General features: G+C 33.4%; 2 protein-coding genes across 3 annotated transcripts; one reads left to right on the top strand and one right to left on the bottom strand.

Annotated features, from left to right (window-relative positions):
- Positions 1-8,164: 8,164 nt before the first annotated feature.
- Positions 8,165-10,614, bottom strand: LOC131012663 (putative pentatricopeptide repeat-containing protein At1g12700, mitochondrial). Its single transcript, XM_057940651.1, has one exon. It carries the CDS (start codon positions 10,351-10,353, stop codon positions 8,212-8,214), a length of 2,142 nt encoding a protein of 713 aa, XP_057796634.1. The 5' UTR covers positions 10,354-10,614; the 3' UTR covers positions 8,165-8,211.
- Positions 10,615-10,807: 193 nt separating this feature from the next.
- Positions 10,808-12,803, top strand: LOC131012666 (myb family transcription factor PHL8-like). Of its 2 annotated transcripts, none has more exons than XM_057940654.1 (3): positions 10,808-11,249; positions 12,313-12,518; positions 12,627-12,803. In XM_057940654.1, exons 1-3 carry the CDS (start codon positions 11,215-11,217, stop codon positions 12,698-12,700), a joined length of 315 nt encoding a protein of 104 aa, XP_057796637.1. In that variant the 5' UTR covers positions 10,808-11,214; the 3' UTR covers positions 12,701-12,803. The 2 variants fall into 2 exon arrangements, with proteins under 2 accessions (XP_057796637.1, XP_057796638.1); XM_057940655.1 differs by having other exon boundaries at positions 10,809-11,249; positions 12,631-12,803.
- Positions 12,804-20,927: the final 8,124 nt, after the last annotated feature.

Raw genomic sequence — 20,927 nt, 5'->3', positions numbered from 1 at the left:
TTTTATAGTATAAAATGATATAATTCCATATAATGAGTTGGAAAAAAAAATCCACCTAAGATTGCAGCATAATGAATTTACGCAAATTCTTGGGTGCTGTCGGCCGCATAGTATGCAGTCGGTTTGAAAGTTTACATTTCTTCACAATAATGTTTACTTTTATTCATAAAAACTTTTACTTTTAGTTATTTTCACTCATTAATACTTATATTGTTAACTATTTGATCACGTAATCATTGTCGTCATAAAAAGTACTTATTTTTACAATGAAATGTAATATTTCTAAAGTATTACATTTATTCACGATAAATTTTACTTTTATTCATGAGAACTTGTACGGTTACATAAGTATACATTTGTGCGAACAAATGTATATCTTGTGCTTATTAAAAGTAACCGGCCGCATAGTATGCGGCCGGCCGCATGCAAGACCAACCCACGAATTTATTGTTACTGAAATTTGAATGTTGAGATACTTTTATGGAAAACGTTTCAAAATTGAGAGATTTTGAAAAGGGGCAAAATGAGATATACCCTTTTTGAAAGACAAAACCTAAAAACTACCCACCATTTACAAAACAATAGATTATACCCATTTAAGACATTTTTACCCTTATGTACAATTCGTGCATTGCTCGACAATGATGTGTCGAGCATCATTGTGCAATGCTCAAGTGTCGAGTGTCGAGTTTGTCGAGCATAGACTGCCGAGCAATAGTTCAAATTGAACTATTGCTCGATCCTCGAGTATCGAGCATCGAGCATTGCGTGTCGTCGAGCCCTGAACCTAATTCAAATTTCAGGCGAAGTACAGGCAGAGGATAAGCGCAGTGAGGTGAGGTAGAAGAGCAGCACGACAAGGTGAGGCAAGGCGAGCCATAGTAGAGGCGAGGTGTGGCGAGGTGGAAGGGGAGCCGACAGATCTGGACAGAGAGAGAGAGAGAGTCGAGCTTGTCGAGCAACTGTTGTTGTTCTATATCGCTCGACTTGCAAACTTTGGTCGACATGTATGACTTGTCATTGTCGTTGTTCTACATCGCTCGACTTACAAGCGTTGCTCGGCATGCTCGATAAGTAAAGCATGTCGAGAAACAGCTCTAAATGCTTAATGCTCGACATGCTCGACTCCAAGTGGTCGAGCATGTCGAGTATTTGTTCATATCCCACCTATGCTCGACATGCGTGACTTGTCGAGTATGCCAAGCGAAGTTCACGATTTGAGCAATGTAGAACACACGAATCTTCGAAATATATCAACTGCAATTTAACAATGTTGTTCATAAACCATAAAAATAGTTTTAATAACAATAATTACTGTATAGAAGACCTCAATATACCTTTCAAACCACCATATTAAGTACAAATCGAAGAAACCCAATATTGAAGAATAAGCTTTCTAGGATTTGAAGATAAATATTTTGTGAAGTTTTATTTTGGGTTTGATTTTCAATTTGCAGAGGCGGGAGGCCGCGGCGGAAGCGCGGTGCAGCTGGGCGGAGGGGGGAATCCTTGGAGAGGGGAGAGAGAGAGAGAGAGATCATGATAAGAAGAATGAGCTGCGATTTGGGGGAGGGGAAGAGTGCTTCTTTGGAAATTCTTTTTTTTGTAAGGGTATAATTAAGTGTCAAGTTTTTCAAAAAATGAGTATTATTTATATGTTTTAGTTTGTGTGGGTATTTTTTTATTTTTATCTTTGAGAATGGGTATTAATTCTCTACCATTAACCCTTTTGAAAAGAAAATAAAACACAATTAAGTTGACAATATTTTCATTAACCCTTTCTTAAATTGGGGACAATAGAGATAAAATAATAACTTGACAATACTTTTAATACTTTTATAAATAGTGAAATACACATAATATGTATTGTTTTCATCCTACGAAATATAAGTTCTATTCCTTTCTAGGCCGTCCCACGATACTTGTTAAGTTTTTTTATATGACAAAAGTTTTTTAGGAGGTCTTGGGTACAACCGGTTGTACCATACAATCGTATAATTAACATTATTATGGGTGCGGGTCAACCCGATTGTACGGTACCGCCGGTTGCACAAAAGTGATGAAGACAAAAATATGACTTCCTGATTTCATTTTTGTGAAAAATTTTCTCTTTATTCATATTTTCAATTTTTCACCTAGCTACCACACTTAACACACTAAATACTACTTTCTTAAATCTTGTATTCAAAAGTGACTCATGTTTCGCGGAACGGATGGAATATAGTTGGACTTTTTTGTCATTTACACATTTATTAAAAAATTAAAAAATTGATAATATTTTGATTGAATTTGTAATTTACATAATTATCCATAATGATAATTAAAGAAAATGTAAATGAATTACTACAATTATAGGAATAATGCCATACGATGCGCAAATTAATCATAACTTATTAATATACTATAAGACAATATATAATAATAAATCAATGAACGCAAAATAAAAACATAATAAATAAATAACTAAACTTGTAAAAATAATATGTGGTGCACAATGATCCATTATAGTACATTATATTATAAGACAATAGGTGAAATGAAAATAAAAAAGTAAAATATTGAAAAGAAAAAAACACACACACAAACGAAAGAGGAAATGGAAAGGAAACACAAAAAAATAAAAAATAGTATTATCCTATAGTACATTGTATAATTATTATAAAATATTAGAGGAATATTGTGACATTGTTTAAATGACTTTTTTTAAAGAAAACGAAATAACATAGTATTACCTTAGCCATGATTTTTTATTTTTGTTAAAAAAATTGTTCGTACGTAGATAGGATTATCATGATTAATGAATTTAACATAAAAAATTGCATCTTAAAATCTGTGACCACACACTCAATTTAATCACAACTACTCATTTTTTGGAACTCTTTATCAACAAAAAAACATATCTACCAACAATTTTATTAAAATATCCGTGTCGAACCCAAAATAGTATACTCTTGATGGACGAAGATAGTATATGATTATGTCATAAAGAGTATAGCCCAATACAAGGGGCTCATGAGTAATGAATGTAAAACTGGCTAGTTTTATATACGGCACCATTCAGTTGGGCCTAACTCGAACCAAAAGCCTGTAATCTAGTGAATTGGGCCCGAGAACTTTTGTGGGTTCAACCCAATTTAAAAATGGGCTACAACCTTCAGTAATTTTTGGCTAAGACTACCCTAATTTGAAAGTTTTATTAAAATATAGATTCGTGTTGGGGCCACTGTACCTCGGCGATACAATGTCAAAGAAATTCTTTCAGAAAGAAGTTACACATGATTGATAAAATATACTCCCTCCGTCCACGAAAAAAAGTCCTGATTCCCATCTTTTTCTTGTCTATGAAAAAGAGTCATGTTTCACTTTTTTGACAAATTTACCCTTATTTTGTTTCACAATTTACTTTTATTGCCATTGTTGGGCCCACCACAAATCTAATTTAAACTCTCTTAATTAAAAAGTCGGACCTAATTAAACACTCTTAATTGACCTCTGAAAATGTGTCAAATTAAAACCAACCCCCCCCCCCCCCAATATTATTTCTCCTATGTAGAGTTAAAATCCCATTCACCTTCAAACCCTAAGTTTATTAGCGCGACATCATTTCCCTCTCTGAAAACCTTAAGTCTTTCCTCGCCGATTTCTCCTTCGGCCTCACTCGGAAAATCTTTCCTCGTCAATTTCCCCTTCGGCCTCCGATTTCTTATCGCCTCTCACCCCTGATTGATGGAGCAAGAATCGATTCTCACTTGTCTTTGTTCAACCGGTGATTCTACCAAAGAATCACCTGATCTATTACCATCTCCGATGGATCTCGGCACCACCGATGACTCTACCGATGAATCATCCGATTTGTTTTTCCCCCCTTTGGTTTTCGGTGATACGACGCCAATGACGGAGTCTTCTCCAATGTTTTTAGATGTTTTGACAGCGACTCACTTTGAAGCTTTGTCCTTTCTGTCTTGGGCTTTGGAGCCGGACACTGTGGTGCCGAAAATGGACTTGATGGAGGCGTCGGAAACACCCCAAGATCTGGCCGTGGATGGATACGTCCAGGATGAAGAAGGCCGGCCCTTTGATACAGTGGTGCCTGAAACGGAGGGAGATCTGGCCGTGGATGGCTCCATCCAGGATGAAGAAGGCCGACCCTTTGATACGGTGGTGCCAGAACCATTTGATAACTGGAGGGGCTGGAGCGATGAGAGAAGGATTTGTTACCTTTGATTGCTTTCTCAGTGGTGCCCAACGGCCTTAGACCTAATATAATCAGGTGATTCTGTTCCTAATTTGCTTATGGGTTGATGGTGGCTGGTGATGCCTTGCATGCGTTATCTGTTGGTGTTTGATGGCTGGTGATGCCTTGCATGCCTTATCTATGGGTGTTTTATGGGTGGCGATGCCTTGTATTGTTGTGGGTGTTTGTTGGCTGGTGATGCCTTGCATATCTTATCTATGGCTGTGTTGATGCCTTGTCTACCTTATGTGACTGAAAACACTGTGATGACTCTGAAAAACCTATAGTGACTCTGTTCTTTGTTGTATGAGGAAACCCACTGTGTTCTTTGTTTTTTTTTTGGTTAATCCCAATCATGTTGTAGCCACCACTAGGTATTCCCTAGTTTAGGAGGTTGTTCCTGTGTTATGTGGGTTATATGTTGGCTGAAAACCCTGTGATGATTCTGTTCTTTGTTGTCTGAGGGAATTAACGTGGCTGAATTTATGTCTATGATGCAAAATAACATTACATTAAGCTGAGACAATCAAAAGGGTTTACATAACAAACAATCTAATATTGTTTGTTCTTGTAAACCTTCTAGCCAAAAATAAAACCACAAAAACAAGAACTAATCCATAAGTGCAACCTGCTGTAGTGAGTCAACCAGTGAATCAAGGTTGTAGATTGTGCCTTGTTCAATTTGCTGCTGCCTTAACTCTTCCAAACAGTCTCTTACAAGCTGTTCTTCCACCTCCAAATATTCTGGGAGAACTCCAAGTCTTGAGAGTCTTTCCTTATTGATATGTGGAATCTTGAATTTGTTGTTGCCTCTACATTTTATGATTTCATGGTAGCAACCCTGTAGTGTGAGGAAAACGTTGTTTAACTTATGTTGCTCAAGCTTTTCAAATGCATCTTTCACGTTCTTGAGCAAATCATCTACACCATTTGCCAACTTGTCATCTTATAGGGACTGAATTGCTCTGAAAAACCCTAGATCATTCACATTTGTATTCGGCGAGTTCGGCAGCTGGCATATCAGTTGGATATTAAATCCATCTGAAGTGACAACGGCTACAAAGTCAGGGTTTGGACCCTTAATGTGGGGCTTCGCATTGTCTTGTTGTATGATTATATGCTTGCTTGCACCACGAGGCCACTTGGCCTTAATTGTTGGAATAATCTGAAACATTAAGTGATAAGTAGGAAAATAATCTAAATGATGAAGCATATAATGCATTCTGATAGTTAAAAGCATAGACTAAAAACTCACTTGGTTGATGAAAACATCTTTGCTCACTTCCTTTGTGATTGCCTGGATCGGTTTTGTTTCCAACGTGCCTTTCAATATGTTTTTGTTGTTCCTAACAGCCGGCTCCATCATAGTGAATGGGAATATCCCAAACTTACCATCAAAAATCATTTTACCTTCATTGTCATATTGTGGCCTTGAAACCACACAAATAAACATGATTTTCTCAATAAATCTTTTAGATTTGCATGCTCTATAAAGCTCTATCTCATCTGGCAGCAGGTAGTACCTATCCGATGTTTTGGTTAAATAAAACCATTTTTCATATGTGTATTGTGTTATACATAGGCTGAAATTTGATTTTCCCATTTGCACTAATTGCACTTAATTGACTAAGGCTCCAAGTGAGCCTACTTAACCGATTTTGAAGTGTTAGAAGTGGTTTAATTGCATTGGTATGTGCTCTAATCTTTTTTTCCTTTATCCACACACCAAGCAAGCTTTTACTAACTTCAAGCTTGCTTGCCATTTTCCTTATAGTTGACCTCTCTAGCTAGAACGGATAGTTGGTTTAGTTTTTCTACGTCGATTACCTTTTTATCATTGTGTGTTGATCCCTTCTTCATTGAAACAAGTTGTACAGGCCTTCCCATCAACTTTTGTGCGCGTGCTGCTGTCCACAGTCGCCAAACCGTCCTCACATCGATGTTGAACACAATTGCTACCTCTTTCTTCACGCCGTACCGAAGCTTGAAGTCCTTGCTGTTTTGGAGAAGTCATTGTGCAATGTTGTTTCTTTCAATTTCTGTCTAGTTGGCCTTTTTTCGTTTGTCTGCCATTGTGTTTGTTTTGTTTAGGTTTCAGGTTTTATTGTAAATGGAGAAGCCTTAAATGCTCTTGTATTTATAGATGTTAGTGGAGTAAAACAACTTTCGAATTTGGCTCCAACTTTTGTGAAATGAATCTGAAATTTTAGAGGGAAATGAAATTGTTAACCCTTGAAATCTGTGCCCTTTAATTTTTGTTCAGCCTATGTGTATTTCATTCCATTTGTTGCGATTTCAGTAGACAATTTAAAATGAATTCTTAAAGTTAAATTAATTTCAGTAATCAATTTAAAATGAATTAATTTCAATAATTAATTCAAGTTTTTAATTAAAGTTAAATTATTGCCATCAAAAGTTATTGGGGATCAAAGAGCTTTAAAAGTCATATTAGCACTACCCCTATAAATTTACTTCTCTCTCCACTTACACCTACTTTAACAACTTTCTTAAAACTCGTGCCGAAGAGTATGAAATGTGTATTTTTATTATCTAAATTAAATATATGATTGAGTATTTTTATTACGCATGATTGACAAAAGCTTGAGCTAGAATACAACAACTCTTTCAACGGTGAGTTTCCTTGTCTCAATTTGTTGAGAATGGACGGCTATGATGTTGTGTGTTGGGCTGCAGACACCTCCACTTTTCGAGTTCTTGAAGAGCTCGTTGCTCGAGATGTGTGGCAGTTGCAAGTAAAGGAGCAGACAAGCATGGTTTGCGACACGGAGGAAAGTCCTCAGCCGTGGATGAAGACACCAGCTCTATCTCCACTGTTGATAATTAGTCAGGATGGATGGTCCAGATTTATCTGTAGTTATGTTTCATATGAATGCATATGGAATTATCCCAAATTGTATATTTCACCGTGCATTTTTCGTGTTTTCAATGCTTGCTTTAATCTCACAAACTATATGCTAATATCTCAAGTGAATGTCATCCAAGAAATAACATTATTTACCTGGAAAATTGTTTTCATTCTGTATCCAATCAAGCAAGCTTGGATGCACGGTGGATTCTAGATATGGATGCTATCAGGTTTTTATTTATATATAATTTATTTTGGTCATTTAAAATCAGATTTTTGTTTCTCACAAATCTTTCTTCCCAACAAAAATTCTTAAAACCATCATTCCTTCCACAAAACATTTCTTCTCTTTGTGAATCAAGATGTGTGAATTATAAAACACATACGTTTGTGTTGCTGTCGAAGAAGAACAAATTTCCAACAACTTCGAGGGAATACTTGGGGAGAATGATTATTTGGAGAACAAGTGTAAGAGAATATTTCTTTGATGAACTTTAGAAAGAAAGAAGGGATTTTGATGAACTTTGCGAAAGAAAGAAATATATATATAACTTATTGATGAACTTGGCGGAAGAAAGCCATTCATAACAAATATAAAATCAAACACATAGTAAAATTTACAATTTCATTTCCTTTACGACAATTGAAAAACAATAATTAAAAATGAGATTTCTCGATGAAGAGTTAGAGGGTGTTTGGCTAAACTTATTTTAAAGAGCTTATGAGATGTAGTTTCTTAAGAGCTTAAAAGTTGCGTGAGCTGCAGATGCGATTTGTCTCTCCAGATCTGCTGCTTCTTTGCTACCTCCATCAATATTAGTGTTGGTTATCAAGTCGAGCAAGCCATCGGCCTTCCTCCAAGGTATTCAATCTGTTTCTTGTCGAGAGCAGTTGAAAGACGAGAATGGTGATTATTGTTCCATATTAATGTAGTAAAGCATGATACAAAACTTGACCTTCAATTTGCAGAATTATTGAAGCAACATCAAAACTACACAATTGAAGCATTTTAAATCATCATAACATAAAGATTAAATAAACAAATAAGCAATTGTAGTTTCCCCTTAATTTCTATTGAAATAATTCTTGACCTTCAAACACAACATAACACCTAACTAAAATAGAAGTCCTTTGGTACGAGTTTCTTAACCTTATCAATTAGAACACTATCTCTACCTTCTCTTTTCATAGGTTCGATCAACGTCGAATATGCAGTTTTGTCAAGTGTGAATCCCCTTGAATCCACCTCTTCCAACAGTTGTATAGCATCATGCATCTTGTTCCTTTTGAGAAGACCTTGAACGAAAACATTGTATGTCACACTATTAGGCAAGCAACCGTTGTTTACCATTTGCATCATCAAATCCTTAGCACCCTCTATCTGCCCTTCCTCACAAAGTGCACCTATAAGGATTGTATATGTTATGATGTCAGGCTGCAAACCTTTGGATGGAAGCTCAAGGAACATATCCTTAGCCTCCGCTATATGCCCTTCTTTGCAAAGTGCACCAATGAGAATATTATATGTTATGACGTCAGGCTGCAAACCTTTGGATGGAAGCTCGTCAAAGAAATCCTTTGCTTCTCCGACTTTGTTGTCGTTGCACAATCCATCAATAAGAATGTTATATGTTATGATTTCAGGCTGCAAACCTTTGGATTGAAGCTCGTCAAACAAATCCTTTGCTTCTCCTACTTTGTCATCGTTGCACAATCCCCCAATGAGAATGTTATATGTTATGACGTCAGGCTGCAAACCTTTGGATGGAAGCTTGTCAAACAAATCCTTTGCTTCACCGACTCTGTTGTCGTTGCACAATCCCTCAATGAGAACATTGTATGCTACTATGTTTGGAATGATGCTTTTATCTTCCATGGTATGCAACATTGAAAAAGCTTCAGTAATACGATGAGCTCCACACAAACCATCCAACAAGATATTGTAAGTCTTGATATCCGGAGACACCTGTAGAGCTTCCATCTCTTTGATCAGCTTCAAGCCGTCTTCACACTTGCCTTCACAAAATAAGGCATGCAGCATTATGCTATAAGAAACCACATTACGTTCTAACCTTTTGGCACGAATTATGGCAAAAAGACGTGAAACTTCATCGGCTCGCCCCATTTTGCAATAGCCGTTCATCAAGCTATTGTAGCTGATGATATCGGGCTTGATTCCAGAGTTGACTGCCAATTGGAAAATACGTCCGGCTTCATCCATTTTCCCTTGCAAGCAATACCCATTAATCAATGCATTGTATGTGACAATGTTGGGGTGAACATCAATCTCCTTCATAGATACCAACAAATGCTCGGCCTCTTCCACATTTCCATCTCTGCACCAAGCATCCACAAAGATATTACACGTCACCACATCTGGGCAGACAATCATCTTCTTGAAAATGTCTTCAGCCTCATCCTCTCTACGATGATTGCACAACCCCTTGATTATTGAATTGTATGTCACAATATTGGGTGAAATCCCCTTATCACCCAGAGTGGAGAGGAGATGGAGACCTTCGTCCACCTTTCCTTCCTTGCATAGACCATCAATGACTATGTTGTAAGCATAGACATCGGGTTTGCAGTTCCCTTTTCCCTTTTCCAATGAGCAGAGCAACTCAATCGCCTGGAGAATATCCCCAGCTTTGCATAATCCATTAATTATAGTATTATACATATATTCATCGGGCTCGCACAGTTGGTAAGCTGACAGCTTCCCCAACACTTTAGCTGCCTCTGGAATCCTTCCAACCAACAGAAGGCCTTTGATGAGAATGGTAAAGGTTACAACAGTAGGCTCGTACCCACGCTTGAAAAAAATGCCTACGATCGCAAACCCAAAATCAGGTCTTTTCAGTCGGCAACAGCCATCAATTGCGATAGTCAACGTGAAGTGATTTATAGGAATATCCCTCTGAAGCATTTCGTCGAACAGATGAAGGGCAAGAGAGTATTGTTTCATCTTCACCACAACACTCAGCAATTTCGAGAAAAGCTTAACAGAAGGAAGCGGCTCCGTTCTCATCATCTCCCAAAATAGATCGACGGCATCGTTGGGCTCACGCAGAGATCCAAAATCGGATCTGGGATAGGCGGAGAATTGTCTGATTTGGCAGCTGGCATTATCAAAATTAAAACTGGGTACAAGAAATGATTGATAATGTGGAGAAGCGATGGCAAAGGTGGAGAATTTAGATGAAGAAATCGACAAAATTCTACCCAGAAACATGGCGGCGGAGTTCGACCTCATTCTTGGGATGGTTTTGTAGCTGTGACCGCTGAAATTGGAAGCTGAAGAATTGGGGAAGGTCGCTGTTGAAGATGGAGAGATAGGGTTTTGTGAGAAGAAGACTGAAAAACGAGTTTGGGGGAATTCGCAGTGCTAGCTGGGGAAGAAAGGCAAAGTAGATCTGGGCTTTTCGATTCATGGTGAGCCGTTGGATGTTGTTGATCAAATCTCAGCCGTTGATGGAGTAATCGCGTTTGAGGAGTCGCTGAAAAGCAAAAGCATTTTATCCAGTACTTTATTTTCTAAAATAATGATTATGATTATGACTTTTCATAATTAATATCCGAGTTTGGCTCAAATTAAAGCAACGTTTGCCAATAAGTAATCTTCTCTACAATAGAAACACAAAAACTTAAAATAGCGCCGCCTAAAAGTTGCGCTCACAGAATGCGCGCGGGTCTGGGTCGGGTCGGACAAAGTTAACCGGGTCAGTTGACCCGGTATATAAAAAAAATTCATTCTAAGCCCTAACACCTTCGATCTCTGTCTTCCTTTCTCGCTTTTCTCACACTTCAGATCAGCCAAGGAGAAGTCGTCGCCTCTCAAATACTTGGACTTGGCGAGTGCGGTTTCTGCTTGTTTATGAAAGCGGGCGGTTGTAGAGTGATGTTTACGAATTGGGAGAAGTGCGTGTATTAAGGGGAGAAAAACAAGAAGTATATCGTGGAGAAATGTTTTCACGCGACTTCTTCTGTGCGTGTATGGAGGCGCACTCCGATTACTACAAGCTGCTTCTGGAGGCGCAGGAGGCGGCAGGGAAGCAGCTGGAGGCGGAGAAGGAGATGGAGAAATCGACCGATCAAGCGGCGGAAGATAAATTGGATGATTATGAGAAGAAGGCAGCTTCTTGATGATAGGTATTTGATTAATACGTTTTCAGATTGGTTTCAATTTCTATATCTGAGGTAATTTAATTGGGGGAATTTCTGAATTTCTTGACGATACGAAATTGTCACCATTGCAATAAAATTCATTGAATTTTTGACTGGGAAATTCTTTAATATAGTAATATTATAATCTCAGAACATGGGATGCAGCTATGGATTCTTGAGGATCAATATATTTATATGTTGATATTTATATTTAAACAACACTATTAATATATTTAAATGATACTATTTGTCTTAGGAATTGACACTTTTCATTGTTATATATAGGCTGAAATCCCTCTTCAACCTAAATACAACTAAGTACTCTCTTTATCTTATGCAGGTTGATCTTAGTGAATAGAGAATTTGTGACTATTATTATATTTTCTCTTGAAATGACTAGCTCAAATTTAAGGGTGCTCCACTGTTCTATATATAGCTTAAGCATGTCACTGTGGATTGTGGTCAAGGTGTTTGTTAAAATGTCTCAATGAATAAAAAGTTGAATAAATAGTGTTATTTATTAAGTTCAATAATGTCATTTACAAATATTTCAAGTGTCATTTACTATTTTTGCTCATGCATGCGTATCTTGAACTCCAAGTGCAGAAGAGAGTGTCAATGGAAGCAAAGATTCAGATGAGTGTGAAAAGAATGCTTCTTAGTAAACAAAAATGACACTGTTTAGCTTAGTAAAAGACACTTCTAAAATATCTAAATGACACCATTTTTTTCTTTGGGCTTCTTTGGATTTTCTGACCTCTCTCTCTCTCTCGATTGCACACATGCACACTATTTTTTTTAGTAAAAGAAACTATCTACACTAATAAATGATACTATATATTTATATTACAAATGACACTACTTTTCTTAGTAAATGAAACTATCTACACTAATAAATGATACTATATATTTATATTACAAATGACACTACTTTTCTTAGTAAATGACATTTTTAATATATTTAAATGAGTAAGTTGAATTACAGTAGACTAGAGAAGCATGTAAGAATAGAGCGTTGGTTTGGTTTGCTGATGAATTGATGGTGCAGTGTGCAGATTGCGGAAGCTCTGAGAATGCAGATGGAGGTGCAGAGGAAGCTGGAGCAGAAAATGGAGGTGCAGAGACATTTGCAGCTGAGAATCGAAGCTCAAGGAAGGTACCTGCAGTCGGTGCTCAACAAGGCCAAGGAGACTCAACATCACCTGCTCCACTCCGCCTCGGACCACAGCTCTCTCAGTAAAGCAAAGCAAAAAGGTGATTTAAATATTGACACTTTCAATATATGTAAATGGTACTAGGTGCATTAGCAAATGATATTATTCGTAAATGTTTTGTTTTCTTATGTGCTTTATTTGGTTTTAGACAGTGAAATGAATTATGCCGGAAATAGGAGGATATTCAGCAAGGAAGACAAGGGGATTGTGTGTGCAATTTAGTTATTGAATCTTGTAGTTTCATTATATAAATGATATAGTTTAATTCCAATTCTTGTAGTTTTAACTTGCATTGTTTCATTATATAAATGATATAGTTTCATTCTAATTCTTGTAGTTTTAAACTTGCATTAAGTTTCATTCCAATTCTTGTAGTTTTAACGTGCATTGTTTCATTATATAAATGATATAGTTTCATTCCAATTCTTGTAGTTTTAACTTGCATTGTTTCATTATATAAATGATATAGTTTCATTCCAATTCTTGTTGATTTAACTTGTAATAATGCCACTGTACGAATTTAAGATTCCAAATGAAATTATGACATATCAAATGAAACTTTAAGATTTCAAATGACACTACAAGAATTCAAATAACACTATGACATTTCGAAATGAAACTTTAAGATTTGAAATGACACTACAATATTTCAAAAGACACTACAAACAGTTGAATGACACTATGTCATTTCAAATGAAACTTTAAGATTTCAAATGAAACTACAATATTTCAAATGACACTATAATATTTCAAATGACACTATCACATTTTGAAATGACACTACAAGATTTCAAAAGACGCTAGAAGATTTCGAATGACACTATAAGATTTCGAATGACACTTTAAGAATTTGAATAAAACTATGACATTTCGAATGACACTATAACATTTTGAATGACACTATGACCAGGGACGGACCTAGAAATTTAATAATGACCGGGCAAGATTTCACCGGATGATTCTAATAAAGTTTTAGTAAAGAAAACGAGTTGAATCTTGAATAATTATTTGAAATGAAAAATAAAATTAAAATCATACATTTATAGGTAACAAAAAAAAATTTGACCGGGCGACGGCCGGGGTGGCCTGGCCTTTAGATCCGTCTCTGACTATGACATTTTGAAATGACACTATTACATTTCATGATGAAACTTTAAGATTTCAAATGACACTTCAAGAATTCAAATGACACTATGACATTTCAAATGAAACTTTAAGATTTCAAATTACACTAAAAGATTTCAAATGACACTATAAGATTTCAAAAGACACTTGAAGATTTCGAAAGACACTACAAGATTTCAAATGACACTATAACATTTCGAATGACACTAGACGATTTTGAATGACATTATGACATTTAAAATGACACTATGACATTTCAAATGTCACTACGACATTTTGAAATGAAACTTTAAGATTTCAAAAGACACTATAAGATTTTGAATGACACTATAAGATTTCGAATGACACTTTAAGAATTTTAATAAAACTATGACATTTCAAATGACATTTCAAATGACATTTCGAATGACACTATAACATTTTGAATGACACTATGACATTTTGAACTGACACTACAAGATTTGAAATGACACTATTATATTTCAAATGAAACTTTAAGATTTCAAATGACACTATTAATACATTGAATTGACACTATGTGATTTCGAAATTGACACTATAACATTTTAAATGACATTTGAAATGACACTTTAAGATTTAAAATGACACTTAGACATTTCGAATGACACTACAAGATTTCAAAAGGCACTACAAGATTTCAAATGACTCTTTAACATTTCAAAGACACTACTCCAACAAAAAAATGACACTACAATATTTTAAAAAACACTTTAACATTTCAAAAGACACTATGACATTTGAAGTGACACTTTAATATTTAGAATGATATATTGACATTTCGAATGACACTACAAGATTTCAAATAACACTTTAACATTTTGAATGACATTACTAGATTTCAAATGACACTTTAACATTTGAAATGACACTACAATATTTGAAATGATATTATAACATTTCGAATGACACTATAACATTTTAAAATGACACTATAACATTTCAAAATGACACTTTAAGATTTCGAATGGCACTACATGAAATCTTAAAATTGACACTATAACATTTCGAATGACACTATAACATTTCGAAGTGTCAGTTGAAATCTCATAGTGTCATTTGAAATCTTGTAGTGTCATTTTGATATGTTATAGTGTCCTTTGAAATCTTGTAGTGTCATTTCAATTGTTGAAGTTTTATTTAAAATGTCATAGTGTCATTTGAAATCTTGTAGTGTCCTTTGAAATGTCATAGTGTCATTTGAAATGTCATAGTGTTATTTGAAATCTCGTAGTGTCATTCAATTTTTGAAGTTTCATTTGAAATCTTGTAGTGTCATTTGAATTGTTGAAGTGTCATTTGAAATGGAATAATGTCATTTGAAATGTCATAGTGTCATTTAAAATCTTGTAGTATCATTTGAAATCTTCTAGTGTCATTTAAATTGTTGAAGTGTCATTTGAAATGGCATAGTGTCATTTGAAATCTTGTAGTGTCTTTGAAATCTTGTAGTGTCATTCGAAATGTCATAGTGTCATTTAAAATCTTGTAGTGTCATTTGAATGTCATAGTGTTATTTTTAAATCTTGTAGTGTCATTTGAAATGTTATAGTGTCATTTTGAATTGTTATAATGTCATTCGAAGTGTCTTTGAAATGTCATAGTAGCATTTGAAATCTTATAGTGTCATTTTAATTGTTGAAGTTTCATTTGAAATCTCGTAGTGTCATTTGAAATCTTGTAGTGTCATTTAAACTGTCATAGTGTCATAATGTTTAGGGTTTAGTATAGTGTCATTTACATGTAAGTGTCATTTGAAATATTGTAGAACAAATGATACTCCCTCCGTCCGCCAAAAGTATGGCACAATTACTATATTTGGCGTCCGCAAAAAGTATTCCACTTTCCTTTTTAAGCCATGGTCCCACCATTCACCTTTATATTTTATCCTTACAAACACTCTTTATTTACAAAAAACCCACCCCAAATTCAATCTCCACCACACATCTCAAAAAGTGGTGGGACCCTTTCTCCACTACATCAACATCATTACCAATTTTATTAATCTTCGTGCCCAGCCAAAGTGCCATACTTTTGGCGGACGGAGGGAGTACTATTTTTCTTACTAAATGAAACCTTTAATATAGAATAAAAGAACAAATGATACTATTTTTCTTACTAAATGAAACCTTTAATATAGAACAAATGATACTATTTTTCAAACTAAAATAAAAAAATAATTAAAAATTTGAAACGAAAAGAAAAAAGAAGAACAAGAAAAAAGAAACTACATACTTAAAAGAAACTAAAAGTATTAAAAGAAATAAACTATAGAAAAAAGAAAAAAAAAACTGCAAGTATAAAAGAAAGAAAGAAACTACATACTTAAAAGAAAGAAACTACAAGTATTAAAAGAAAGAAACTACAAGTATTATTTTAATAAAGAAATTGCATACTTAAAAGAAAGAAACTACAAAAAAAACTACATACTTAAAAGAAAGAAACTACAAGTATTATTTTAATACATATTTAAAATAAAGAAACTACATACTTAAAAGAAAGAAACTACAAGTATTATTTTAATAAAAAAATTACATATTTAAAAGAAAAAAACTATAAAAAAAAACTATATTTAAAAGAAAGAAACTACAAAAAAAGAAAGAAACTACAAAAAAAAAAAAACTACAAGTATTATTTTAATAAAGAAATTACATACTTAAAAGAAAGAAACTACATACTTAAAAGAAAGAAACTACAAGTATTATTTTGAAACTATATTTTGAAACTACAAAAAAAAGAAACTATATACTTAAAAGAAAGAAACTACAAGTATTAAAAGAAATAACAAAATAAATGAAACTATATACTTAAAAGAAAAAAACTACAAGTATTAAAAGAAATAACAAAATAAATGAAACTATATACTTAAAAGAAAGAAACTACAAGTATTAAAAGAAATAACAAAATAAATGAAATGAAGCCCAAAATTTTGCTCCTAGTGGGTTTCGAACCCAGGTCTAGCTTGCATAAGCTGTGGAGCCTAAACCAACTAAGCTAAGGGCTCTCTTGATATTCAATGCTTTAACAATTTTATATAATATATTAAAATCGGTTATAATTTTTTTTTTAATATTTAAGGTGGAGCCGGATCCGGGTCGGGTCGTGACCCAGACCCGCGCTCACACCATGCGCGCAGAAATAAAGCGCTCACGTAAGTCCATCCCCAATAGAAAACGAGTTTGGCGTGGCTACCTAGAATTTCATCATTTATATTTTCTCAATTCTTTTAATTATTATTTTTTTCACAAGTCACTGCTAAATTGAAACTTTATTGAGAAAAAAGAAAAAAAAACGAAAAAACGAAAAAACAACAAAAATAAGAAAAAACCAAAGGAAAACCCGTTGAAGGCAAAAACAAACTAAAGGGCTTCAAAAAAACCTTAATGGCAAGGATCCTGAGAGATCAGCACCGTGTAAGGAAAAAGAGACGTGTGAGGTGCAGGAGCTCCGAGCACGAGCCAAGCTGGTGCCCCTTGATAATGCAGGCAAATTTTTTCACAAGTCACGTCTTTATTGATTTTTAATCAAACTTCATCTTTACTAAAACTTATTATTATGAAATTGCGAATTTACTAAAAGTCAATTAACTTTTAGTTGACCAAATAAATAGTTATATTTTTATTTAAAAAATTATTTTAGTTTATCTAATACTCTATATGTCCAGTAAAAATAATTCTAAGAATGAGTGATACGAGTTTTAATAAAAGTTGTTAAGTATGTTATGAGTGGAGAAAGAGTTCCACCATAAAGACAGTATTAATGCAGATAATTAATTATTGTGAGTGGAGAGAGGATCCCACTATGTGGTAGAATATGTAAACACGTAACACGTTAATATATGAAGGATATTTATTATGGGATATTGAATTATTTTTTGCGGCGCAAAATATTGTGTGCGACCGTCGCACCGTATGCGACGGGTTGACCCGCGCCCGAATACAGACCCGGCCCGACCCAACATAGTAAAATATACTCCCTCCGTCCGCCAAGATTATGTCACAATTACTATATCGGGCGTCCGCCAAGATTATGTCACTTTCCTTTTATGGCAATGGTCCCACCATCCTCTTTAATATTTTATCTTTACTAACACTCTTTATTTACAAAAAAACCACTCAAAATTCAATCTCAACCACTCATTTCATAAAGTGGTGGGACCCTTTCTCCACTACATCAAAATCATCACCAATTTTATTAAATCTCGTGCCCAAGTAAATTGCCATAATCTTGGCGGACGGAGGGAGTAAAAGCCTTTTTCCGATTTTCTTCTCATTTTGTGGGTATTTTTCTTCCGAAATTCGCTCGTGTCCTTCTTCCTTCCAGAATTCTCTCGTCTTCTTCTTCGTTCTAGAGTTCGCTCGTCTTGTTCTTCAATCTGTGTCGAAAAATTGTTGTTTGTTGTTCTTCGATTTCTCGATTCACCAAAGTGACGAAGATCGCGACGGTATTTCTTCTTTTTTCCTAATTTCTGTTCATTTTTGCGGCGTCTTCGTCGGGAAAGAGCACAGCAGGGGCTGCGGATGCGGAGCTGCTCGTAGTGAAGGACTTGGACGACGGATTGGAGAGGGAGCCGCTCGTTCTGGGCGACGTGCGACCCAACTTATTACGATAGTTTCTGGAAATCGACCAATTTGCAGAGCTTCCTTCTCACTATATTTGTTCAAGTCTTGATTAGCTTGGAAATAAATGGGTACAAAGTTCAGATTTTTAAGTATACATATTTCAATTTTACTCTCCTTTTCAATTTATCTTTTGGTTGTTACCCTTTTTCCCTTCTTTTCTTCAATTAGAAACAACAAGAAGAATTACTTAGATTTTCTGGGAAAGTGTTGGTATGAAAAGTGAATTTGGAGTGGCGGAGCAAGATCTATATTTTAGTGTTGGTATGAAAAGTGAGGATGGTGTTTCAAATGCCCCAATTCAAGCAATCTGCAGCTTCTATAATTTGTTTTGAGAATAGATCTTAGCTAGTGTTTTTTTTGAGAATAGATCTTGGCTAGTGTTGGATTGCTTTGATTTTGGGGGATAATTTTTTGTTTATTTCTAAATTATTGTGGTTTATAATTTTTGTTTGTGGTAATTTTGTCAAATAGTAATTAATTATTATTGTAATATAAAGTAATTATTAACATAAAAAAAAGTAATGTTTTAAAATGATTACATATGTTCATAATACTTTTATGAATGAGAATTTGTACTTTTACTTATTTGATGAAGTAAATATTATCATAATAAAAAGTAATTATTGATATGCATAAATGTAATTTTTTAAAATTACTATATTTGTTCACAAAAATTATTACTTTTATGAATGAGAAATTGTATTTTTATTTATTTGATGAAGTAAATAATATATTATAATAAAAAAAGTAATTATTGATATGAATAAATGTAATTTTTTAAAATTTTGTTTTAATAAATTAAATTTAAAATTTCTTAGTATTTTGCACTTTTTAATTAATAATATGAAAAGTACTACTTATTTTCAATGAAAGTAAATATTACGTCCAGAACATGTATGAAAATAGTCATTTATCTGATATTCTAAACTCAATCAACCAAGTGTTTAGGGTTTAGTTTTCACGGTTTAGGGTTTAGAAAATATAATATTTTGTATTAAATGAAATTAAATCCTTAGATTAATATGAATATACATGTGTGCCAACAAATGTATATCTTATACTGATTGAAAGTAAATATTTGTATTATGAAATGTAAAATTGTTTTTTTTTTCAAAATTAAATTTCAAATTTCTTAGTATTTTGTACTTTTTAATTAATAATAAAAAAGTAATACTTATATTAACATAAGTATACATTTTTGCGAATAAATGTATATCTATGCTTATGAAAAGTAAATATTCCTATTATAGTTCGAGATTTAGTGTTTAGGGTTTAGTGTTCAAGGTTTAGGGTTTAGTTTTCAAGGTTTAGGATTTAGTTTATATAATACTTTATATTGAATGAAGATAAATACTTATATTAACATAAGTATACATTTGTGCTAAGAAAAGTACATTTTATACTTATTAAAAGTAACTATAATCTTAACAAAAAAATAATTATTCATAAGAAGAAATATAATATTTCAATATTATTACTTTTTTCACGAAAATTGTTAATTTTACTCACGAAAATTTATAATTTTAATTATTTGGTTAAGTAATTATAGTTAAAAAAAATAAACATTGATATGAGTAAAGGTAATATTAAACAAATGAAAAGAATTGAAAAAAGTGTTGAAAATAAAAAATTAAACAAAAAAAATAAAGAAGCTAACAAAAAGAAAAACAAAAAACTGAGGAAAAACAAATAAAACGCATATATAAAGAAAACAAAAAAAAAATGCAAGAAAAAAGAGGAAAAAAGGAAAAAGAGGTTAAAAATGAAAGAAAGGTGTCCAATGGATTTTGAACCTGTGACCTGGAGGCTAAGAAGCGTGAGGTGCGAGCAGTTACCATTGAACCAAAGCAATCATTTGTCATATATTGTGAAAAATATTAATATAACTATTAGTTTTATGTAAGCAAATTAAACTTTAAATATGCATAGTACATTAATTTACATAAAGTAAATCAATCAAGATGATGACTATTCTATAACAATAAACTACAAAAATGCATATATATTTTGAATCTATAATTTGTATGCATAGTTTAAATCCGAATACTTGTTGTAATTATTGCTATTTTGGTGTCAAGAGCGGTTTATACGTTTTTTTTCCTATTTAATTCATAAACAGTGATAATGATAATTTAAACGAATTTGGATCATTATTAAGATCAATTACTAATTATTATAGTAATTTTTATCAATAAATTTAAACAAGTTTGGATAATTTCTGATATTAGCTATATAAGTTTAAGACGGTCCCAATTAGTAAAATCATCTTTAAACTGAGCTTTGGATAGATACGGCTACATATAGGTTTTAAATTGGTGCAACTGTTAATCAATAAGCCTATGAGGCGTTTGGATAATTTGCTGATATCATATCTCAATTTTCACCATTTTTTAGTGTCTTATTTATAAGTTTATTATAAACTATCATTTGCATCCCGTACAATGCACGAGAAACGTTTTTATATTTCTATCTTTATATAAAACTAATACCAATTCAATTATCATATTTATAAATATAATAAAAAAAATAATTTAAATTGAAATATTTAAATTGGATGTGAGAAAATAAAAAAATAAAGAAGAATTCACATTAATAAAATTTGATATATGAAATGAAAAAAAAAGGTTAAAATGAAAATAAAAATAAGAAATAAAAAAAATTCATTACATTCTCAAATTTTCCTT

The sequence above is a fragment of the Salvia miltiorrhiza genome, chromosome 2, assembly GCF_028751815.1.
Source record: "Salvia miltiorrhiza cultivar Shanhuang (shh) chromosome 2, IMPLAD_Smil_shh, whole genome shotgun sequence".
Taxonomy (NCBI): domain Eukaryota; kingdom Viridiplantae; phylum Streptophyta; class Magnoliopsida; order Lamiales; family Lamiaceae; genus Salvia; species Salvia miltiorrhiza.
Note: the sequence above shows the minus strand (reverse complement) of the source record. Positions and strands in the feature narration are given on the sequence as shown.